The sequence below is a fragment of the Geotrypetes seraphini genome, chromosome 8 (assembly GCF_902459505.1).
Source record: "Geotrypetes seraphini chromosome 8, aGeoSer1.1, whole genome shotgun sequence".
Classification (NCBI taxonomy): Eukaryota; Metazoa; Chordata; class Amphibia; order Gymnophiona; family Dermophiidae; genus Geotrypetes; species Geotrypetes seraphini.
The window spans coordinates 97,326,476-97,352,310 of NC_047091.1; the positions used below are offsets into that span (position 1 = coordinate 97,326,476).

General features: G+C 41.8%; 1 protein-coding gene across 11 annotated transcripts in view; it reads left to right on the plus strand.

Moving 5' to 3' along the window:
• The window catches only part of MYO9B (myosin IXB), a 256,166-nt gene that overhangs the window by 165,468 nt on the left and 64,863 nt on the right, over nucleotides 1-25,835 (plus strand). For 7 of the 11 annotated variants that reach the window (XM_033957195.1, XM_033957198.1, XM_033957189.1 and 4 more), the window contains 7 exons: nucleotides 1,233-1,322; nucleotides 6,382-6,495; nucleotides 8,330-8,369; nucleotides 10,411-10,533; nucleotides 20,577-20,657; nucleotides 24,074-24,184; nucleotides 25,303-25,425. In XM_033957195.1, coding sequence (XP_033813086.1) covers nucleotides 1,233-1,322; nucleotides 6,382-6,495; nucleotides 8,330-8,369; nucleotides 10,411-10,533; nucleotides 20,577-20,657; nucleotides 24,074-24,184; nucleotides 25,303-25,425 — 682 coding nt within the window. The remainder of the gene's footprint in view (nucleotides 1-1,232; nucleotides 1,323-6,381; nucleotides 6,496-8,329; nucleotides 8,370-10,410; nucleotides 10,534-20,576; nucleotides 20,658-24,073; nucleotides 24,185-25,302; nucleotides 25,426-25,835) is intronic. The other 4 variants (XM_033957192.1, XM_033957199.1, XM_033957193.1 and 1 more) reach the window with 3 other exon arrangements.

Here is a 25,835-nt window from a genome sequence, read left to right on the forward strand (position 1 = left end):
TATTCTGATCAGTTAGACACACAAATATAACCACTTACTTTATAGAAATACCTCCCATGAGGTTTAAACAGCCCAATATTATCTGTATAATTTTTGAAAATCTATAGACAAGCAAGTTAAGTGTTTGCCACTTTCAAGCAAACACTTCATTTGCTCTGAATATTGGGTGTCTAATGTTTTAAAATGGGGGAGGGGGCCGGATCCAACCTCATCCTCAAGGGCCACAATCCAGTCAGGTTTCCAGGATTTCCCCAATGAATATGCATGAGATCTATTTACATAGTAAATGATAGCAGATGCCCTCATCCATTCTGCCCAATATTTAAATGCATTATAAATTCATAATTACATTAAATCGTCTTTTTTTTTTCTTAGTTATTTCTGCACTGCATCCATTGTATGCAGATAGATCTCGTGCACATTCAATGGGGAAGTCCTGAAATCCCAACCTGGCAAGGGCTAAGGTTAAACACTCCTATGTTAAAACCTATTATTAAGCGTTTTCTTGCTGATACTTGAATTCCTTAAAATGTTTGTTTCTGATGCTGTTTCTGCACTTTCACTGACGAGACATAACAAAGACAGTCCTGTCAGCCTTTCACCTGTCATTATTAAAGAATGTGTCACCGTAGCTGCTCTCTGGTGTATGGGCATGCTTGTAAAGAGATGTACACACCCATGAGAAACCTACCCTTCCACTTGGTGCAGTTCCCCTACCCACTGACGGCACCGTGCAGCTAATTTATATAAAACAACCATGTGACCAAGCTGTGCCAAAGAGGATGTGGGTCTTGATGCAGTGATTTGAGTTAGTTCAGAGACACATATCTCTACCATTCTTGCTCTCACTTTTTTCTCAGCCAGGATACTTCCTAATTGTAACGTGTCATCCCAGGTACACTGACCCTGAAAGCAAGAATTTCTTAGATGAGAGGAGATAGGATACTAATGGGAACTCGTTAAGTTTTAGAGAGGGCAGTTACTGGTAAGCTTAGAAACTTAATATCACCCCTTCCTTTGGAGGGGGGGGGCAGTACCTTACTCACAGCCCATACTTTGCAGAACTTCGCAGGGAGTTTCCCTTTCAAAATGTGCTTTTAGGTCCATGGGTACAGAGTAATCACAGACCTCCCCACAGCACAATACTGGGCGTGTAAAGCCGGGTGGTGCCCGGTCGCTTTGGGTTGGAATTCACCATAGGGTGTTCTGCATTTTTTTTTTCCTTTTTGCAGCCTTTCTGTGCTTGATTTCTCATTTGATTGCACTGAGGATTTCGATATTGATGTTTTCGAAGACATCATTACACTTTACGAAAGCAAGAAGTAAGTGGATGCGTCATAGCCTCAGATCCAGGGGAGGGGAGGAAGCTACTTCCAAATTAAAAGACAAGCTTCTGAAGATGGCCAGCACACAGAGAGCAAGAGGCACGGACACCAGAGAGACGGTGATGGATGGGCTCTTTTCCATAATGGCACAGCAAGTAACCCACTCCATTGTGGTAAATGCATTTTGGGCTATAGTGCCTCCATCTGTCATCCTCAGAGCGCTGGGGAAAATTAATTCCAAGCAGGCAACATTTGCAACTTCCCAAACCAATACTTTTCAGTGATAGCCAAATCCACAGTGTTCTGAGTTCTAATCCTCATTCTTAATATTTTTTGGCTTCTAAAATATTTGCACAATTAGCTTTGGGGTGCCGAGTGGCTTCCAAAACGTGTTTGTATTTTGTTTAAAGAAATGAAACAAAGATCTGTCTGCTGTGAGATTGTCAACACCTGAAATTATTTCGCTCTCCTCCCCTGCACTACCCCAAAACATTACAAAATGTGGGAGAGGCAGGGATTTGAAACCTAGGGCTCCTTTTACTAAGCTGCGATAGCATTTTTAGCACGCGCTAAACCTACGCTACGCGGCTAGAACTAACGCCAGCTCAATGCTGGCGTTGGCGTCTAGCGTGTGCTAAAACCGCTATTGCAGCTTAGTAAAAGGAGCCCCAGGTCTCCTACAGAAACATGGCCACTAACGGAGCCCCCAGTGCTACATTACAAAAAGCTAGACTTAATTATGGAAACTCTTGGCCTTGCTGGGAGTCCAGAAACTTGATTTTTTTAAATCATAGAATATTTCTGTGGCCCTGGCTGTCTTCATCAGTTCATAGTCAGTCACGCACGAGACACCAGCACGCCAACAATCGAGCGCTGACAATTCAGCGCAAGAAAGAAGCGCGCCACGGAAAAACTTAGTTTTAAAGAGATCCGAACCGGTGTATGAGTGGGGAACCCCCCCACTTTACTGTATAGTGTTCGCGCTGCTGTTGGGGGGAGGGGGATTTGGGGGTTGGAACCCTCCATTATAGAGAAAACTGAACTTTTTCCGATTTTTTTCGGTAAAAGTTCCATGTTCTCTATAATGTGGGGGGTTGCACCCCCCCCCCAACAGCAGCGTGAACACTATGCATAAAGTGGGGGGGTTTCCCCCCCACACCCCCTGTCGGAGCTCTTTGAAACTAAGTTTTCCCGCGGCACACTTCTTTCTTGCGCCGAATTGTCAGTACTCAATTGTCGGCGCACTGGTGTTTGGCACGTGATTTTCCTGTCACCGTCTTCATCTGTCTAACAAATAAATAAGTGATTTTCCCTCCATCCTACCGTCCCCCAAAATAAAGACAAGATGGTGGAATCTTTCTTTCTCCATCAACACATTCATGCTGCATTTTAATGCAAAGATAATAGCATGGGGATAATTAATTAACAATTATAATTTTACCAATAATAAGACCTTAACTACAAAATGGAGATAGGGAAGAAAGGAAAAGAGAAGCCACTGTGGGCTCTGAAGTGTTGCATTCTAGCTCTCTCTGTGCTGGACGCTGACTCTCCTCTCTTATTTCTTTGGCTGGTGCCTCTGGGAGGCGGGAGGAAACAGGTAAGTGGCGGCACATGGTTTGGGTACTGATCCCACATGAGGATGGTGCATGGTGCATGGGGAATCACTTGCTAGTGCAGCCATTCATCGAAGCTCTTCTCCCAGGCTCACTCTTTTAAAGAAACTTGTTTTGGTGATTAAATGAGGGAAGCTCTGTAATTCATTTTGAGTTGTATCTCCAGACTACTTACCCCTTCCGGTTTACAGTTCACATAGATAGAGGTTTATGATGTGTCGTAATAGAAGAAGGAACCTAGTGGTTTGAGCAATGGGCTGATTATCAGAGAAATCAGGGTCCAAATCCCACTTTATCCACTGACGCCTCTTGTGACCTTGGACAAAGTCATTGCATCTGTTGCCTCAGGTCCCCCTGATAAGCTGTTTGAGGTAAGGACTTGTTGCACATGGATTCTAAAGATGCTGTAACCACCTTGGGCACCATTTGGAAAGGTGGGCAAACCTCCCAAAATGACAAAATTATTGTGAGGTGTTAGAGGGGTGGTTTTTAGTGCAGTTTTGTACATTCTTCTTTTTGGCTTAGTGTTGCCTTTGTATGCTGGGATGAGCTGTGCTGGGCTGGACTCTGATCAGCCAGTTACGGGATTTCCCAGTGTTCTCTCTTATTTCCCAGAACACTCTGGTAATGTGCATGTACTCTTGAAACTTAATAGTGCACCTTTAAGATCTGAATGTCTCACTCAAGGCTTTCACTAATTCCTTGAATCATAGGTGTGATATTGGAAAGTAGCCTCACTGCACACTTATAATAATCAGACTTTTAGATTATCTTCCCTACAAGGGGAGTTCAATAATTTATCTACTTGTGTATGAAAGTAGCAAGCGTGTTGAAACAAGTCTGTGCATGTTGTCACATGTCTCAAGGTTAATCATGCACAGTTGCGGCTCAGTTTGAGTCTTAACATTCCAAGAGACAGGATGTCAGGAGAGTCCTCATGCAAATCAATTAAGAAACTGCTAGATTTGGAGCACCGTTACAGTGATAAAATTTCTCACACAAGAAGGGATAAAGCCAAAGGAAATCTATGTGAGTCTGCACATAAAATTTTGGAGCAAGCAGTTTAAGTGGGGTAGAGAGTCCGTTGAAGATGACCCTCACATTGGACAGCCTGTGGAAGCAACTTCCATAGAAATGTGCGAGAAAGTCAAGGATTTGATTTTGTCAAGACGACGAATTAAGGTTTCCCGAATAGCTGAAGAAATGGGCATCTTGGCAAGTACAGTTTGGAAAATAATTCATGAAAAGTTGGGCATGTGCAAGGTTAGTGCAAGATGGGTTCCAAGAATGCTGATGCCATGTTAGAAGGCCATGAGGCTCCAGTGCTGTCAGGAGAACTTGGAGATGCTCCGTGAAGACTAAGGGGCTCATAATAAAAAAAAAAAAAAAAGTCTAAAAAGTGGCCTAAATGGCTACTTGGACGATCAAAAAGCCTGATCGTCCAAGGCCCTCCTGCCCTCGACTCAATCCCCCCCACGACCGCCCCCCATGAACCCCTGATCGGCCCCCCTGCCGACCCGCAACCCCCTCCATGACCCCCCCACCCACTTGTACCTGGACATCGTTGGCCGGACGGACGGGTGCCAAGCCCGTCCGGCAGGCCAGCCAGCGCAGGAATGGGGCCAGATTGGCCCAGGCTCTTCAAACCCTGCCCACAGGTGGGGCCTGAGGTGCCTGGGCCAACCAGAATAGGCCCAGGTGCCATAGGCTCCTCCTGTGGGCAGGGCCTTAAGCACATGGGAGGGGAGGGGCGGTCGTGGGGGGGTTGAGTCGAGGGCAGGAGGGCCTGGGATCCCTCCTGCCCCTATTTTAGTGGGGGTGGGGGGTAGGGAGTCCGCCTGGGCAGGAGGGGTTAGGCTCCCTCCTGCCCGATCTTGTAGGGGGTGGGGGTCGAGTGGCCAGGAGGGCTTGGGCTCCCTCCTATCCGGATTGGACTCGGTGAGGTGGGTGGGTTTGGAGATCGTGGGGCAGGAGGGATTGGGCTCCCTCTTGACCCGATGTTATTGGGGTTAGGGATCGCGGGGCAAGAGGGCTTGGGTTCCCTCTTGCCCTGAACGTAATCGGGGGTGCCACAGGGCAGGAGGGCTTGAGTTCCTTCCTGCCCCGATAATGTCAGAAAGGTCGGGGGTGCCACAGGGCAAGAGGGCTTGAGCTCCCTCTTGCCCCGGTAGTCGGTTGGGGGGGTGGATCGCAGGGCAAGAGGGCTTGGGCTCCCTCTTGCCCCGATGTCGTGGGGGGGGGTGGATTCTGTAACCGGTATTGTTTTTGACAGACACCAGTTACAGAATCCAGCTTTTAGGCGAAGGACTGGCTCCTCCTTCGCCTAAAAACCCTTGTTTTGGACATTTGGGGCTTAGGCTTTTTTTAGGTTGATTATATGGTATAAGTTTAGACGCAGTGGTGGTCTGGGCGTTTAAACAGCTGAACGTAGAGGCAGGCCATTATTTTAAAAAAAACCTCCTTTTGGATGTTTTTTTTGATAATGGACATTTTCCCTGCTTCTACTTTCAACGTTTAAGGCCTTAGGCCAAAAAGGAACTTAGATGTTTTTTTTAAATTATGCCCCTCCAAGTGTATTTTTTTCATCGTTTGGTGCCTGGAGATGAGACTTGGGTCTATCACAGAGATCCTAAGTCCAAAATGGAGTCAATGCAGTGGAAGCACTAGTCATCCCCTATACCAAAAAAGTTCAAAACAGAAAAATTTGCAGGTAAAGTCATGGCAACTGTTTTCTGGGATGATGAAGGACTTTTGTTTCTGGAGTTCATGCCACACAAGACATCCATAACCGAGGAGAGTTACGCCAACATAATGATCACTTTGCGGGAGTCCATCAAGGAGAAAAGATGAGGAAAGCTCACAGCAGGCTTCTTCACGATAACGTGCTGGTGCATATGTCATGCCAATCATAGGCTGCCATCTGAGAATGTGGGTTTCATCAGTTAAACCATCCACCCTACAGTCATGATCTGGCTCCCTCAGACTATATCCTGTTCCGAGTTTTGAAGAAATCTCTCTGGTTTTCAAGTGATGAAGACATCAAGGAAGCTTTGATGTCCTGGTTTGAAGGTCAAACAGAAGAATTATTTTCAAAGAGGATAAAGTTATTGCAGGAAAAGTGGATGAAGTGTATGGAGTTATCAGGGGACTATAACAACATTTTTTTTGAAAACTTTTCTTTCCTACTGAGGTAGATAAATTATTGAACTCCCCTTGTATGTATCTCAAGGTGGTTTACGTTGGTTTATTTATTTATTTTCATGTTACTTACATGACATTCTGCACTGGTTTAAAGGAGCAGCACTGGGACAAGATCTTCTGTTTCACTGGGGACGGGGGTCTCTGTTTAATGCCCTGTTTTCTTTCACGATTCTCTCTTCCCCCTCTCTCTTTCTCTCTCTTGTCTTTCCTTGTCATCCTGCCTTCTGTGATACAATCAGGGATATGCATGCCCAAATCGTCAAGAGTATCAAAGGACTGCCCTGGCAGGGCGAGGACCCCGGCAAGCTGCTCCGATCCCTGAGCCGTCTCCAGCCATCTCGCTTCCAGTTCCTGTGAGTGTCCCAGCTGGCGCAGAGCGGCTTCTGTACATGTGCAACAGTGACTGGTCATGCAGTGCTTTCCCTCGTCATCCACATAGTACAATCGATGTGTGTGAGAAAGGAAAATCATGGCAGATTATTTCAGAGGGAGAAGTTGGGGGCATTTTAAGAGCAACAGACGATATCAGTTAAACCTAATCTAGGTGACGTTGCCTGTGCCCTTCGGTAGAAAAAGGAAAGGCACTTTCCTTATAAGAAAGCCATATTGGCTGGAACAGCGAGCCTGGAGAATTTTGTTACTTCTGGATGGACTGGGATTTTGTGAGGTCTACTTTTTGGGACACTTTGGATTGTATTGATGTTCATATGGCTGTGGCCAGTTAGTTGTCTTTGGTTTTGCTGACATGTTGTATGTATTCTCCGTTTTGAAACGTAATAAAAAATTTCAAGAAAAAAGAAAGCCAAATTGGTATGAGCGAGAGACTTTAGCCTCTCTTAGGGCTGCAGGCTGTCACTGCCTCTTGTAATGCGTCAGTCTGCAGTGAGTGGAATCAGGGATCACGGAGGCTACAACATAGGGAGGCAAAGGGAAGGGATTGTGGCAGAATAGGCATAATTTGACCCTTCCTATATAATTTCAATTACACGCCTGCTGGCAGGATTTCTGCTTTCAGGCCCTTTCATCTTCCCTTCCCCCCCCCTGAAATTAGATTATTTCCTTTAATACCGCCGGCTTCTACTTTGCCTAGTAAAGGTCTCCTTGCCTGTTTATATGCTATGGGGTGCAAGAGAAACATTTGCCCCAGTGCCAGGATGCATGGCCATCTTGTGGGCAAAATCCCTGCACCACCTATATTTAGAACTATGTCAGGGTAAAACCAGTTAGCAGCGTAACGGTAGCAGCACAGTGGGTGCACAGAGGGGAAGGAACTGTTCTCACAGAGAACTGCACTAAAACTTGTAGAAGCGGAGATTCAAATCATGTTTTTTAGCCACATACATATGGTACAGCAGCACCCAGTAGAAACCAAGTTTGCAGAATGCTATAATTCTGGTGTTTTTGCATGGTTGTCCTGTCCTTGTGCTCTGCTTTCTGGAAGATCTGTCTAGTTCTGGTGTAACACGCTTGCATGGCTTGCTAAAACTAACATATATGTGATACAAGTCAGCCTCTGGGCTTTTTTTGAGTAGTTGCATAATTGCTGATCAACAAGTTCCGCATTGAACTGCAAGGTATAGGCGGAATAGAAGTCCCTAATGTAATGTAAGTGCTTTTATCACACCCTTTTTTTTTTTTTTTAAAGCTAATGTCAAAAAAATTAACTTAGGGCTCCTTTTACAAAGCTGCGCTGGGGCCTTAACGCACGGAATAGCGCGTGCTAAATTGCCGCGGGCGCTAGCCGCTACCACCGCCTTTTGAGCAGGTGGTAGATTTCCGACGCGCGGGCGCTAATCCGGCACGTGCGATAAAACCGCTAGCGCAGCTTTGTAAAAGGAGCCCTGAGTCAAATAATTTTCTCGTTGAAAATTAGTGAGCATAAAGTAGACGCGCTGAAAACTTCTGTGTGCTTTTCACCAGCCATTCCTGCAGTCGAAGGGGCGTGCAGGGGTAAAATGGCACACCTGCTTTTAAAATTTCCACATATAATGTAATGCTTTTCTCCTTCCAGCAAAATGGCCCTGTGAGAATCTTAGTATGTGTCGTTATAGCAAGGAAATCAGCACGCACTGAATAGGAGAGGGCAGTTTTCAGGCAGGCCAGGCCTTAGAAAATTGCCCCCTCCCATGCATTTATTACCCTTAATCATGTACCCTTTTTATGAATTGCCTTTGCCTTTTTTAACAGGAAAGCTAAAGGTGTACGGCAGAAGCAGACCATTCCTAAGGTAAGTCTTTCTGCAAAACTACTGGGCACGTCTCTGTCCACGAGGTACTGTTTTATTTCTGTGATGAACGAGGGACTAGTATTCAATGGCATTTATCCAGCTAGGAGTGGTTTGTACCTGGGAATGCCACTCACCAGGGCCATTCCTGGTTGATGTAGTTCTGGTTTTACCTCCCAGCTATTGCACATGTATATCCTGATTTCATTCCCAGTAAGAATAGCAAAGGAAGCAATCTATTGGTCAATGCTTGGACAGTGGCTTGGGAGAAAGTTCGGGGGTGGGGGAGGAGGCTAGTGGTTTAATTCTTAATTCTCTGGATGACTTGAGCCTAACGCTCATCTGCCTGCATCGCCGGGGTTCTATCAAGGTGTTAACTCTAAATCTAACTCTTCTAGTGATCAAATAAATGCATGCACGAGAGAGAAAGAGGTTAATTTGGTTAGATGGTTTATTTTTAACTGATGAGCAATGTGATTTTAAAAGCATATCTTTGACTTGCTTCTATAACTGAGTTGGCACTCAATAAAAAATTGTAAAAAAAAATATAAATATTTTTCTGTGTTATGATTTTTTTTCTATTATTGTTATTTCATATTACATCAAATAAACATTTGAATAGCAACAGGAATATATTCAGGAAACATGATCCAATTGAAAAAGTTTACCACCCTATTAAGAAAATCAAATCCACATTATTTTCAATATAATCCTAATAGAACTAAACAGAAAATGGATCCAAGAGGAGAAAAGTGGAGGATAATAATGAGGAAAAGAAAAAAACCTTTAAAGGAAATTATACCTGAATTACCCGCTTCTAAGTTAAGCACTTTCCATTATAACTGTCATAACTTCAAATTCAATAAAACATCTTCATGATAAATCCTGAGATTCTCTAATACACTGGGATAACTTTTTACTTTCAAGAAATCTAGAGAATCGTAATGGTCCAAAAAAGATATTTTTGGGATTGATAAATTATCTCACATTTATAAGGACATCTAATCATAACTTGCATACTGAGGGACTTAGGGCGCATTTTACGAAGGTGCGTTAGTGTTTTTAGCGAGCGCTAACCACGCGCTAAATGAAAAATACTAATGCAAGCTCTATGGAGGCGTTAGCATTTAGCACGTGCAGTATTATAGCGCGTGCTAAAACTGATAGCGCACCTTAGTCTCTTTGGAAAATACAAGAAACTTTTTTCCTTCTACCTTGACTAGAAAAATCCATATTTTCTGTCCCAAAAATAAAATCAAACGATTTTTGAAAAACAATTTAAGAATTCTATCTTTATCCTGTTCAAATACAAATGAAACTAGCAGTGTAGCTCTAGCAGTTGCTTCTTCGATCGATGTCTCTAGAATAGTAGAGATATCCAACCCAGCACCCGGGGTTTCTGGAGGTTGATCTGTTCCTTGCTGTGTCTTTCTGTGTTATGATTTCATTTAATCCCTAAGGAGATATTGGTATTGAAATAATCTTGAATATTAACCTGCTTTGTCAGCCTGTGCTCTGTGGAGGGCCGGAGTATATCAGAGGGACATAGTTTAACAATGGAGGTGGTCTCTCATAGGCAGATAGAACCATAAGAACATAAGAAAAGCCTGCACCGGATCAGACCTGGGGTCCATCCAGTCCGGTGATCCGCACACGCGGAGGCTCGGCCAGGCGTACTCTGGCGAATACCTTGATCACTCGTATCCCTCAATGTGTCCTGCAAGAAGATGTGCGTCCAATTTTTCCTTAAATCCTAGAATGGTGGTTTCCTCCACCACCTCTTCCAGGAGAGAGTTCCAGGCGTTCACCACTCGCTGTGCGAAGCAGAACTTTCCGACATTTATCCTGGCCGTGTCCCCTCTCAGCTTCAGTCCATGTCCTCTTGTCCGAGTCACATTTGACAATGTGAATAACGCTGTTTCTTGTTCACCATCCTTTCCCCCTGTTGGTGAGGGAGCTTGCTCCATTTTGTCAATTCCTTTCAGTATTTTAAAAGTCTCTATCAGATCCCCTCATAAAGACCTAATTTGTCTATTTCTTTTAGAATCTGCTTGATTCAAAGTCTCTGAAGCTCATAGTCAGCCTGACACTGCATGATCGGACCACGAAATCCCTCCTACACCTCCACAAGAAGAAAAAGCCCCCCAGCATCAGCGCACAGTTTCAGGTAAAGTGCTATTCTGCAAGACCTCTGTGCTAAGCAGGGTGAGCTCAGTGTGGGATCCTGGAGGGTTCACAGCAGTGGGGGCAATTTTCTTTGTATTATCTTTTGATAGGTGAATTGAATGTAATAGTCGGAGCTTTTACCACCGTGGTCGGCGATAAATAAATAGCCTAACGCGGCTTCATAAAAGGGGAGGATAATTTGTATACTCATGCTTGAGGCACGTATACTCGAATAGATTTCATTTGGTCACATAGGATTATATGGGGGAAGGTAAAGGATGAAGGTGTCGAGGCTATCCAAATAGCGGATCTTGCACCATTGTGGTTATCCTCTGGACTGGGGGAGAGTGCTAGGAGGAAAGGGGATTTCTGAAAGTGAAATGAATCTCTCTTGGGTGATAAACAGATTTGCGAGGACGTCAGAACTACTATTCACACTTATTTGAATCATAATGATAGGGGAGACATCAATGATAGGATCCTTTGGGATACATTTAAGGCAGTAGTGTGAGGAGTCCTTATTAAATGGGAGGCTAACAAAAAATATTTAAGTCTCAACAGCCCCTCTTTAAGGAAATCACTTTTGCAATTGGAGTGGCATCATATGTTTTTGCATGACCCTTCAGTTCTGGCTGAGGTTCAACAAACATGCACAGTTTTGTCAGCTGTAGGTTGAAGATGTGGATTTTCAAAGACATAATGCACGGCAAAACTTTTTTGAGTTTGTTAATAAGTCTAGTATAATGCTAGCACGTTTATTGAGATCTAGATGGCTAGCTCAGGGACTTGTTTACTGAAAGCTTCTATACTGCTACTAATGACTAGGGAGTCAATTCAGAGCAGTTTACATGAGTTTCTCTTCTTCCACCCCTCTGCTCACAAAACAAAACCCCAACAAAGTGTGCTGTCAACAACTATTGGATTGTGGAGAGTTGATTGAGTTCAGAGAGTTACAAAACAGTTCTCAGTAGGGGATTTTTTTTTCCATATATGCAACATTTTGTGTAGACATAGGGCTGTTAACTACAGATCCAGAGGACAGGGAGGAATTGGAGAATTTATGGGTGGCCTTGGTAAAGTTAAAGTGTCCTATCTCATTGCTTTTATAAATATTTCCAGGGTTTTGACTTTAAGAAGTTTAATGGTATGGTGAAATGGGAACGGGATTTGGGAATGCATCTTCTCCTCTCCTCTTCTCCCTCTTATCTCTCTTCTCCCCTTCCATCTCCCTCTCTCTCATCCTACCTATCCTCCTTCCCTCTCCATCCTCTACCCTCTCTCCTCTCTTTAAAGTCACCTTGAGCGATGCACAAATAGAAGATTAGATTAGACTTTACTGTTGGTTAATGGAAGGCAGTATAGGTTGAAGTTAAAAAAAAAGTTTCTTCCTATATGTTAGTACAAGAAAATGTATATAAAATTGTAACACTAGAAATGCATGTTTCCAGGTACTTTGGATCATTGCTGGATATGGGGAGCAGCAGTGGGTTCCTTTTTGGTATATCTGGTGGGAATGTGTAAAGATACAAGATTTTTGGGGAGTAGTTATTACTATGCTATCTGGATGGCTGAATAAGGGCCTTGATTCAATTCCTCAATTTGGTTTACTTGGCCTGGGAAATAGAAGAGGTTTTCAGTGGCAACAAGGTCTTAAGCAGATGGGACTGGCATCAGCAAAATGTGAAATTGCTGCCAGATGGAAGAACGCTGAGGATCGTTTGCTCTCAGACTGGACACCTCAAGTGACACCATCGTTAGAAATGGAGAAGCTTCTTCTTTTCTCGCTTTTTCTTCTCCTTTTCTCTTATATCCTTCATTAGCAGTTCCAGTACTCTGGATCTTTTCCACTGCTTTGGTCCTATATAAATGATTGTAGATATGGATCTTTACTATACCAAATGTTTTACTTTGATTCTGTGTATTTGAACTGCTCCCTGTATTTCTCATAATATTCAATAAAATTATTGAACTAAAAAAAAAGAAATGGAGAAGCTTGCAGAAAGACAAAATGACTTATGGGAAGAGCACAAGAAGATTGGGGTCTTAATCCAAAAACATGCAGTAATGGGGAGCATGTTACATATTATAGGGTGAGAGGGCATGAGTGTCTTTATTTTACCCTCCCCTCTTCATGTTCCAAGGTGTGCACTGAAGGAACAGTGCACATTGAGTGGTATATTTGAGGGGGGGAGAGATGGGGGGATTAGAGTGTTATGGGGGGGTTCCTCTTTGTTAAAAGCATTAGAGTAGCTGTTATATTTCTACTATTTCTATGCTGATTACCTATTGGAACCGTTTCCTTATATTGTTGAACTCTTTTTCAATAAAATTAAAACATTTAAAGAAAAAACCCCCAAACAGGTAACATCAAGAGTGGCAGGAAGTGGTTTTAATGTCTCAGTAAGAGACAATCCTACTATATTTCACAGATATTATAACTATACATTCTTATCCTTTCATACTTTTGTATAAAAGATTTTTTGGTGATGTGCTCAGACCTTTAACCCAATAAATAGTGTAGTCACTGTATTGAGTTTAACAAGGGGACCATCATCGCAATCACCTGTCCCCGACCCTCCCTGATAGAATTTAAACTTATTCAGATTCAATAATAGTACTTATCTGAATGGAGAGGTGTTTGTTGTTAAACTTAAGCTGGTTAAATCTCAATGGTGACTGTGTTGAAAACAAATAAAGTGATACTTAAAATCCAATGGTGATAATTTATGTAGTCATCAATCCCCGTCCCCCCGACTCGAGTTTCGTATTCTTCGTCGGGGAGGGACACTGAAAATCTAAATCAAATTCAAAACATGGTCATTATTTTAGTTTACTTAACAATTATTTTATAAAATTCAAGCTTATTCTTATCTCAATGTTATTACTATTCTTGATTAACTTGTTTAAATACCTGTTACTGGCTGACTGAGACCAGACACGTTCAAAATCTCCTGGCCATCTGTGAAGCTCTGCTAGAACTGTGCGCTTTTAAAGGAAGTTAAGCAGGTAAAAAGGGGAGTTGTTTCTATTAGACCCCGGATGTGATCAGCGTCAGGGAAATATTACTATATAACTAGCCACTCGATATCCACATTCAAACCTGTTGGTTGTAGAGTCTGCCAATTATATATGAATAAGCATTTTGGATAAGTCCCCTTCAGAGTTGTGAATTTGTATTAGCACAGTGTATTTAAGATCTTCCAATGCATGTGATTTTTCCAACCAATGAGATACCAGGGGGGCGGTGACTCGGTTTTTTCTTATGTTGCTCAGATGTTCTATGATTCGTGTTTTAATCATACGAATCGTTTGGCCTATATATAATTTTTTACAGGGACACTGTATACAATAAACCACCTGCTTAGATTCACAATTTGTGCCTGTATTTAATTTAAAGTGTCGTCCTTCCGACCCTGGTATCTCAATGTAGTTCGTGTCAAGTATATAACGGCAGACACTGCATTTCCCACAAGGCTTATGGGGAAACTTATTTCTGGTATCATAATGATTTAAATTATGCTTTAACTGTTCACCTAAGTTTTTTGCTCTGGAAAAGGCAAATTTGGGCTGATTTTGCAAAGATGGATAATATTGCAATATTGGCCAATATTTTAATATGATGTGCTTTATGGCATTGCTTTTGTTGGTATAGGGCATAACACAAACTATGTGTTGCTGCTCTTGCTTATTTTGTTTGTCTTGCATTAGCCATGATCGGTGACAATTGTTTGCCCTTTTCCAGGCTTTCTTTACGGTTTTCGCAGGATACCCTCTCTGTGTGAATTTGGTGTACATTTCAAAAGCCTCCCTATCAAAATCAGCTTCCTCTGAGCATATTCTCCGTAATCGGAGAAACTGCCCAGTGGGGATACTATTTTTTAATGGTCGTGGATGGAAACTCTGATATTGTAATAGAGTATTTCTATCCGATGTTTTTTTGTGTAGAGTGGTGGATATGTGTTGATTCTGTTTAACAATTTTTATATCTAAAAATGTAACTTGGTTTTTATTTGTAGTATATGTAAAAGATATATTGCTATCTTTATGATTAAGTTCTTCTAAAAATATATTTAAATTTTCTTGTCCACCACTCCACACAAAAAAGACATCATCTATGAATCGCTTCCAGCATTCCAACATGCTGGAAGTGGGGTGAAGTGTAAACATGTGATTCCTCGAACTGAGTCATATAGAGACACGCTAGCGTGGGGGCTACTGTGGCCCCCATTGCCACTCCCTTCGTTTGGAGGAAAATATCATTTTCAAATTTAAAATAATTATTGTGAATAACTTGTTCAGCTAATTCTGTCAATAAAGATGTCTTTAAAGCTGTTAAGTTTAGTTTCATTAGGTGGATTTTGACTAAATTTACTGCTTCCTTTTGTGGAACGTTAGTATATAACGCCACGACATCAGCTGTAACAAGTATTGAATCTTCCGTTATTGAGTTCTGAAAACTTTGTTCTATGACTTTTAGAAAGTGAGTTGAGTCCTTAATATATGACTCAGCCCGAGGAACCAAATGTTTTAATTGGCTATCCAGATATTGAGATATAGGCTCAAGAACTGAGCCTATGCCTACAACAATTGGACGTCCAGGTGGTTTGGTATCTGATTTGTGAATTTTTGGTATAAAATTGATTTTGGGTATCCTGGGGAAATCGCACGTAAGAAATCTAATTTCTTTAGACGTGAATATTTGTGACTCCCTGGCGCTGTTTATCAATCCATCTATTTTTGATTTAATTTGTATAGTGGGGTCTTGCTGTAACCTTGTGTAGTATGTGGTATCATGTAATTGGCGTAAAGCTTCTTCCCTGTAATCCGTATAGTTCTGGATGACAATTCCCCCTCCCTTGTCAGCCCTCGAAATAACTATTGACTGGTCTGCTTGAAGGTCTTGTATAACTTTCCTCTGTTGAATAGTTAAATTCGAATGATTTATGAATCTATCTTGGGATTCCAGTTTTTGAACATCCTTTAATACCAATTTTTCAAAGGTTGTTATCAGAGGATCCGGTTGTCCTGGCGGCATCCATGTAGATTTAAGTTTTAATCCCTCTGGTAGGGATGGTGTTGTATTTTGTTTATCTTGAAAGAATTGCTTTAATTTGATTGTTCGGAAGAATCTCTGAAGATGAACTCGAGCATCAAAACTATCGTACTTGATGCTCGGTACGAATGAGAGCCCTCTCATGAGGACCTCCTCTTCCTTTTTGTCCAATGTTCTTGATGAAAGGTTAAATATGCCTTTATTGGTTGATTTATTTATTTCTTGTGTTTGTTCGTGCTGCGTGTTTCTATTTTGTTCGCTGTAGTCAATGTTCCTTCTTTGGCTTGTATTCTTAAAAAAGATTCCGGTAAGACATTAGGATCCTTCTGAGATAGCTCACTTTGTTGTTGGGGAATTACGATGTTTTCTTCTGAAGAAGATGAATTACTTGTAGATAAATTAAATGTGATCTTCTTGTTTTTATTATACGTTGTTCTCTGTCTTCTAGTTTTAATATTGCGATTCATCCAAGGGTATACATAACCCTTGGTGAAATCTGCTTCGTCTCGTCGAAATTTTTTTATTTTCATTTGACGTTGCTCTTTTTGATATTTATCTAGTTGGTTTAAATGTTCTTGATAGCTTATTATGAATTCTTCATCTGGAAGTTGTTGTTTAATTAATTCTAATTTTGTGCCTAATTCCTTCTGTTGCTGTTCAATTACTGGCACCAATGCATCAATAGTTAATAACATGAGATCAATTGAGCACCGAGTTAGAGTTTCATTCCAGTTTCTAATGTATTCTGGATTATCTTGGAACCTCGGTTCCTTATAGAGTCTTAAACCTCTAGGTACTCTCATAAAGTGGCAATATTCCACTAATGCCGCTGAATGTAATTGCGACCTAATTAGTGACTTATGTATATATTTAATGTCTTCCCATGTTATGCTGTTATCTATTGTGCCTTCTTCAAATAATCGGGCACTGCCCAAGAGTGAGGAAATCCTTTCTTCAGATAAACCTGATTTTGAAGTCCTGCTCAGAGTCGCCATTCCTTCCCTGTAGTGTCTAACTCTTAAGCTGAACAATAATTGGGAAATATACAATATTACTCTGTGAATAACTAAAATTAGTATCCTACTATATTTCACAGATATTATAACTATACATTCTTATCCTTTCATACTTTTGTATAAAAGATTTTTTGGTGATGTGCTCAGACCTTTAACCCAATAAATAGTGTAGTCACTGTATTGAGTTTAACAAGGGGACCATCATCGCAATCACCTGTCCCCGACCCTCCCTGATAGAATTTAAACTTATTCAGATTCAATAATAGTACTTATCTGAATGGAGAGGTGTTTGTTGTTAAACTTAAGCTGGTTAAATCTCAATGGTGACTGTGTTGAAAACAAATAAAGTGATACTTAAAATCCAATGGTGATAATTTATGTAGTCATCAATCCCCGTCCCCCCGACTCGAGTTTCGTATTCTTCGTCGGGGAGGGACACTGAAAATCTAAATCAAAATCAAATTCAAAACATGGTCATTATTTTGAAAAATTGGTATTAAAGGATGTTCAAAAACTGGAATCCCAAGATAGATTCATAAATCATTCGAATTTAACTATTCAACAGAGGAAAGTTATACAAGACCTTCAAGCAGACCAGTCAATAGTTATTTCGAGGGCTGACAAGGGAGGGGGAATTGTCATCCAGAACTATACGGATTACAGGGAAGAAGCTTTACGCCAATTACATGATACCACATACTACACAAGGTTACAGTAAGACCCCACTATACAAATTAAATCAAAAATAGATGGATTGATAAACAGCGCCAGGGAGTCACAAATATTCACGTCTAAAGAAATTAGATTTCTTACGTGCGATTTCCCCAGGATACCCAAAATCAATTTTATACCAAAAATTCACAAATCAGATACCAAACCACCTGGACGTCCAATTGTTGTAGGCATAGGCTCAGTTCTTGAGCCTATATCTCAATATCTGGATAGCCAATTAAAACATTTGGTTCCTCGGGCTGAGTCATATATTAAGGACTCAACTCACTTTCTAAAAGTCATAGAACAAAGTTTTCAGAACTCAATAACGGAAGATTCAATACTTGTTACAGCTGATGTCGTGGCGTTATATACTAACGTTCCACAAAAGGAAGCAGTAAATTTAGTCAAAATCCACCTAATGAAACTAAACTTAACAGCTTTAAAGACATCTTTATTGACAGAATTAGCTGAACAAGTTATTCACAATAATTATTTTAAATTTGAAAATGATATTTTCCTCCAAACGAAGGGAGTGGCAATGGGGGCCACAGTAGCCCCCACGCTAGCGTGTCTCTATATGACTCAGTTCGAGGAATCACATGTTTACACTTCACCCCACTTCCAGCATGTTGGAATGCTGGAAGCGATTCATAGATGATGTCTTTTTTGTGTGGAGTGGTGGACAAGAAAATTTAAATATATTTTTAGAAGAACTTAATCATAAAGATAGCAATATATCTTTTACATATACTACAAATAAAAACCAAGTTACATTTTTAGATATAAAAATTGTTAAACAGAATCAACACATATCCACCACTCTACACAAAAAAACATCGGATAGAAATACTCTATTACAATATCAGAGTTTCCATCCACGACCATTAAAAAATAGTATCCCCACTGGGCAGTTTCTCCGATTACGGAGAATATGCTCAGAGGAAGCTGATTTTGATAGGGAGGCTTTTGAAATGTACACCAAATTCACACAGAGAGGGTATCCTGCGAAAACCGTAAAGAAAGCCTGGAAAAGGGCAAACAATTGTCACCGATCATGGCTAATGCAAGACAAACAAAATAAGCAAGAGCAGCAACACATAGTTTGTGTTATGCCCTATACCAACAAAAGCAATGCCATAAAGCACATCATATTAAAATATTGGCCAATATTGCAATATTATCCATCTTTGCAAAATCAGCCCAAATTTGCCTTTTCCAGAGCAAAAAACTTAGGTGAACAGTTAAAGCATAATTTAAATCATTATGATACCAGAAATAAGTTTCCCCATAAGCCTTGTGGGAAATGCAGTGTCTGCCGTTATATACTTGACACGAACTACATTGAGATACCAGGGTCGGAAGGACGACACTTTAAATTAAATACAGGCACAAATTGTGAATCTAAGCAGGTGGTTTATTGTATACAGTGTCCCTGTAAAAAATTATATATAGGCCAAACGATTCGTATGATTAAAACACGAATCATAGAACATCTGAGCAACATAAGAAAAAACCGAGTCACCGCCCCCCTGGTATCTCATTGGTTGGAAAAATCACATGCATTGGAAGATCTTAAATACACTGTGCTAATACAAATTCACAACTCTGAAGGGGACTTATCCAAAATGCTTATTCATATATAATTGGCAGACTCTACAACCAACAGGTTTGAATGTGGATATCGAGTGGCTAGTTATATAGTAATATTTCCCTGACGCTGATCACATCCGGGGTCTAATAGAAACAACTCCCCTTTTTACCTGCTTAACTTCTTTTAAAAGCGCACAGTTCTAGCAGAGCTTCACAGATGGCCAGGAGATTTTGAACGTGTCTGGTCTCAGTCAGCCAGTAACAGGTATTTAAACAAGTTAATCAAGAATAGTAATAACATTGAGATAAGAATAAGCTTGAATTTTATAAAATAATTGTTAAGTAAACTAAAATAATGACCATGTTTTGAATTTGATTTAGATTTAGATTTTCAGTGTCCCTCCCCGACGAAGAATACGAAACTCGAGTCGGGGGGACGGGGATTGATGACTACATAAATTATCACCATTGGATTTTAAGTATCACTTTATTTGTTTTCAACACAGTCACCATTGAGATTTAACCAGCTTAAGTTTAACAACAAACACCTCTCCATTCAGATAAGTACTATTATTGAATCTGAATAAGTTTAAATTCTATCAGGGAGGGTCGGGGACAGGTGATTGCGATGATGGTCCCCTTGTTAAACTCAATACAGTGACTACACTATTTATTGGGTTAAAGGTCTGAGCACATCACCAAAAAATCTTTTATACAAAAGTATGAAAGGATAAGAATGTATAGTTATAATATCTGTGAAATATAGTAGGATACTAATTTTAGTTATTCACAGAGTAATATTGTATATTTCCCAATTATTGTTCAGTAAGAGACAAGACAGAAGGGAAGGGGTGTAAGATGCTTTTCTTTATGGATTCAGCACTGAATTGAGGCCATCTTCCATATTTTTACAAAATGTAGAAAAAAAAATAATTAAAAAAACCAGGACAGTTTGCCTTCCTAAGTCAAAGCACGTTCAAAGTGGTGTACAGTTCATAAAATCCTCGTTGCCTTTGACTTTCATGACCCCAAATACTCTTTCTGTTTGTCTATAATGTGTAGGTACGGCTGTATTTCAGCTTATTCCTGGATACACAGTCTTTTGTGTTAAAACTTTTAACAGCTTTTTTTCTATACTGTGATGATACAATAAAGTCTTTTTAAAATTGAAAAATAATAAACCTGCAAAGTATTTTTGTGTTGTGTGGAAGTAATCCAGTTTTCCCTTGCTGTTTTTCTTTTCAGTTTAAAATTGCAGTGGGTTTTTTTTTTTTTTTTCTTCTTTGTTCATTCAATTTTAATCTCTCAGCCTTCCCGTGAACTGAATGCTGGAATTATTTTTCATTGTTATTTAACAATGATACAGATCTGTGCTACAGGTGAGCATCCAGTTCACACTGACAGGGAACACAAAAAAAAGGCCAAGAAGGGTGCCTGGTTCCTATCCAGAAGGGCTTATTATAGAGCAAAGTGTGATAACAATATGTGGACAAGTTTGCAACAGGGCTATATTTTTTCTCTGTTCTTGGTACATCTGCCTATAACCCTTCAGATTGTGGGAGTTAAGTAGTGAGGATGGTGATGAGAAGGTTTCCACCAAGCCAAACCACCGAGTCTTTCGCCATCAGTGGGTAGGTTCTTGCCACTGATTGCAGTTTCCTTCTGTTCCAGGCATCTCTCAATAAGCTACTGGAGACTCTAGGAAAGGCTGAACCTTTTTTTATCCGCTGCATTCGCTCCAACGCAGAAAAGGTAAGAAAGATTGGAACCTGGCAGTAAGGAATACATTCAGATGCTAATTCAGCTTTTACTGTGTTTGATTTTTTTACTCTAATCTGCAAAAACCACATTGCCAGCCTGTGGTTTTAATCCGCACCGATACCCTTCCCCCCCATGTGCCGATGCCCGCCGCTGTCGACACCTATGGCAGGAGGGATGTCGACTCCCTCCTGCCACCCACTGGACGCCCCCTCCCCCTGTACCTTTAACAGAACAGGAGGGGTGCTCTAATGCCCTCTGTGACGATTCTGAGGCCTTAGGCCCCACCCCAGTGCATCATGTGATGCACGGAGAGGGGCCTAAGGTCCTGATTGGCTCAGGCACCTTGGGCTCCTCCCTTGGGAGAGGCCTGAGGCGCCTCAGCTAATCAGGAACTTCCTTAGTGAGTGCCTAAGGAAGTCCCTGATTAGCCCTGCAGTTGGGAGCAACTTTCACATTGCGCTATCCCTGTAAATGTGTAATGGTTTATAGAGAAAATAGATATGTTTTGTACGAGCCATGGCAGCTATCTAAATTTATTTCTGCTAAAGAGCAAGTAATCTCTAAATCTTGATTAAAGGTGCCAATTTAGAACTGCTCAATGAAAAATGGTTTGGGGGTTATCAAGCCTCGTCTTTAATTTTCCTTAAAAATTGTTGCTTGAATGATATTACTCAGTCTAGTTTTAAGGCCCCGTCTCCAATAATTGTGGACTACTTATACTGTGAATTAGTTAATTTCCTGGAAATTACGTAGAGAGCATTGATCTCATTGTTTGGTTTATTTTCTGTTCATTGTATTTTTTCTTATCTTTAACGAATGTTAATGTCAAAAGTTTAAAATGTATAAATAAAGAATTTTTTTTTAAAAAAAGGTACAGGGAGGGGAATGGGGAGGGGGTGTCTGGTGGGTGACAGGAGGGAGTTGGCATCCCTCCTGCCGTTTGGTTTTTTTTTGGGGGTGGGGGGGAAGTCGGGAATGGGACCAATGGCAGGAGGGAGTGGGAACCCTCCTGCCATAATTTTAAAGGTCATCATCAGAGGAGGAAGCCGAAGAATGCTAGTTTAATCAGTAAAGCATAAAGTGTTCTTTTAGTGAGTCTACACCGCTCATAAGTAAAAACTTCTTGCTATTTTGTGGGTTCCCTGAAGCAGATACGAAACGTGTCACGTCGGAACCTAACACCTGCAAGCTACAAGATAAGTCACTCTTTAGGTTTAATGTATACAGATGAAGAAGTAGCTTTGCCTTTTTTGGCACTTTAAGTCATTCAATTTAAAGATTCATGTTATCTACAAATGGTGCTTTAAGATGCGATGATTGGGTGGTGAGACAGTAGTGTCGGGGCTTACGTCCTAGTTATTGTCTTCATGATTCTGAACACAAAAAGCTACCAAGATACATAAGCAAAAGTGAAATTGCTTTTGTTGAAATTTATTTATGAGTGATTATTTCATTTTGTATAATTTTAAAGGTCGGTGGGGCACTTTTTTTTTGGTGGGGGGTTCGGGGAGGGAGGGGGGAAGGGGCACTTGTCAGGAGAGGGTGGGGTTTAAAAAAAAATTATTTTTTAAAATCGGACTGATATTTTCGTGTGTAAAATGTGCAAAATATCTGCCCGATTAAAAAAAAAAATTTTAAAAGCCGGCAAGAAGCCCTGACAGCAGTGACAGGAGGCTGCTTCTCAGTCTGTTTTGAGTCGGAGTTTGCATGAAAAGAAGATAGTGAATCGCCCACCCAGCCACGGATCGAATCCATGGGCTTAGTGAATCTAACCCATTGTCCTGTTATTACACAAGTGTAGTTGACTCAGCTTAGAGGCGTAAGGGAAATAATGTAATTTAGTGCCACACCTAGGATGGACAGTATTTCTCTTGACCCATCTCAATACTTATTGTTTCCTTCACATCATGTGCTGATCAGTTTGGGACATGGTGTAATAAGAATTTTATCAAGTGCATGACTGTAGTGATTCTTCTTTGCCCCCCTCCAAATTTCTAGCCCTTTCTTGCCCTTCCTGTGCTCATTACACAGGACTGATATAACTTGGAAGAAAAAGCAATCTTGTTAGAAGATATATCCTTCCACCACTGAATGCTACACCCGACCAGAATACAGCCATAAGCAGATACGGTAGAGCAGTGGCGTAGAGAGGGTGAAAGGTGCCTGGGGTGGTGGCGCCCCTCCCTACCCTCTTCTCCACTGCCCACCCCATCCGCTCTTCCCCTGCCCCCTCCTTCTGTGCACTCAACCCCAGCCTGCTTCTCGCACCAACATTGGCTCTTCCTCTGACGTCACTTCCTAGGCGTGGGCCCAGGAAGTGATGTCAGAGGAAGAGCCAACAAGGGCACGAGCAGCAGGTCGGGGTTGCTGCTCACACCGCAAACATCAAAGAGGTATGAGGGAAGGGGCACGTGCAAGCGGTAGTGGAGTGGGAAGGAGCAGGGGGCAGAGAGGAGGATGAGTGCTGTCGCCCCCCACCCCCTCTTTCCTATGCCACTGCAGTAGAGTAGCACAACTCTGGCTATTGCCACGGATCCAACACCCTTGGGTACCACCTTCATATTAACCTTATCACTCTCTGTCACCCTCGGATAACCCTGATTTTGTCCAACACACGGACTACTCCACTGGACCCACTGACAAATCTAATCCTGCTGCTCTCATGGAGGGCAGGAAGTAAATCACAGTGGTACCTTGGATTACAAGCATAATCCATTCCAGGAGCATGCTCGTAATCCAAAATGCTCGTTTATCAAAGCAAAGTTCCCCATAGACAATAGTGGCAACAGCAACGATTGGTTCCAGAACCTGGGGTATGTACCTGTCGGGGCCGGGTGCTGCAGCGCTGTCTCCTCCGTCCGTCATGAAGAATAACCCCACAGTGCCGCTTCGGGGGGGATGCCTTTAATGTGACAGCTGCCGGAGAACCCGCAGTGCCGCTTCAGAGGGATGCCTCCTCCATCCGCCGGCCAGCCCTCCACGTTGGATGCCCCTTGCATGCTGGAGAGCCCCCACCCGAGCCCACGCAGCCGAGCGCTGCCCGACACGCACAACACCGATGATTGACGCTGTGCGTGTCACACGCAACGCACAGGGGGGACGGCACCCAGCCGCGCAAGCCCAGACAGAGGTCCTCCAACCTGCGGAAGGCACCCGACGTGGAAGGCTGGACGGAAGAGGAATCCCCCGAAGCGGCGCTTCCTGGACTGTAAGTGCTCGTTGATCGGGGCAGTGCTCGGTTTGCGAGTCAAAAGTTTGCTGAGTGTTTTGCTCGTCTTGCAAAACACTTGCAAACCGGGTTACTCGCAAACCGAGGTTCCACTGTAGTTTGGTTAAAACTGGAAGGAAAGTGTCCTTTTTGTACCATTTTTTTGGTTAATGGGCTTTTCTTCTTGTCCTTGCCCAAGATGGAACTCTGTTTTGATGAGACATTGGTTCTGCAGCAGTTGCGTTATACTGGGATGCTGGAGACGGTGAGAATCCGGAGATCTGGCTACAGTGCCAAATATACATTCCAGGTATGGGGACAGGAGAATTTTATGGTAGAACCTTGATCAGCGCTTCATCCTTGTACCTAAAGGCTGCAGTGAGGTTGAAAGAATCATACTCCCAGCTGATGTTGTATAATACCAAGGGGCCCTTTTATAAAGCCATCCTGTAGTAAATTATTTGGGTGCCAAAGTTAGGTAAGCAGCTTCCTTGTATCCTCTGGAGGCAGCCATGTTCCAAACAGCATGGGAGTGAAATCACATGGAATGGCACCTGATTGGTTCATGCAGTGTGCATTGTGACATCACAAACCATTCATGAAACAGATTGGATCTTGTGAGCTTGAGAATAGCTGTGACATTGGCCAGCTTGGCTGCTCTAAGGGGTTCAGGAGAATTATAAAACAGATGCTTTAATTTTAAATCTTGAAAAATTACTGGGGTGCCCCTTTTTTAATCTTGTTTTCATGATATTTTTTTAATGGCATGTTCAGACTTTACAGCTCCCTGATATAACCATTGCACAATATTAATTTGGAAAATGCCTTTTTCAAGAGAAACTAACTATACTGCCATTGACATATTTGACTTACTCTTCCCTCCCAAACTATCGTTCCTCCCTGTTCACCCTGCCGTCCCAATCCCACTCATCTCTTTTCTTCTGAGAATCATCCTAAGGTTCCATTTTTAATTTATGCAGGGTGAGCATTACTGGATGTCAGAATATGCCAGTGGGATTATATGTCTTTTCAGTAGTTGAAAGAGAAAATTGGAGATTACTGAATGTATTTTGGATGGGTAGTAGAGAAGGATGCATGAGGTGAAGTGTGAAAGTTAAAAACCTGCTAGTATGGGTATGACCACTCATATACACACACACACACACACTGTAATAAAGACTTGGATTTAGAGTCATTTCTACAGTGACTAGATGGATCTGAGATGAGATTTTTTTTTTGGGGGAGGGGAGAGGGAAAAGCTGGATGCAATGAAGAATTTGGGGGGTGAAAAAGTTGGGGATGGGGGAGTCATGTCCTATGTCTGCAAAGTGCTTTACCTTCAGCCTAAACCCCTGGGGATGGTGACCACACGTGCTTTCCAGCTAGGGCTCTCATTCTCAATCAGTTTTGATTTTGTCTACTCTTTAGGATTTCATGGACCAGTTTCAAGTGTTGCTGCCCAAGAATGCCAAACCCACGAAGGATGTAATATCTGCTTTACTGGCAAAAATGGAGCTGGACAGAAAAAACTACCAGATTGGGAAGACCAAGGTGTGCTTTAGGAGAACAGTAGTGTGATAAATTGTTTCCTGCATATGAGTGCTCTTTCCTTGAAAAAAAGCCATCTTTTCTTCTCAGGAAACTCTGTTTTACATGAATGTAACTCACCTAAATCCCTTCCCCTCTTCAGTACACTCTTCCTCTGTCATCTTTGAAGCAGTTTCGACATCTGGTGGCCATCATGAAGACTTGCAGCCATAATTTCTCTGAATTGTATTTTCTTTCAAAGAGACAATACTTTCATAGTTAGTGTTGTCCCTTTCTTGCTTTTGTGGCCAGGGCTCATTCCACAAACTAGCAAAATATTTTAGGTAAGAGCTTATCTTGTGCCATGTAGGAGACCTGAACTAAATCTCTGAACCTGGTTTTTGTGTCTTAAGCAGAGGGCTAGCGATGCAACT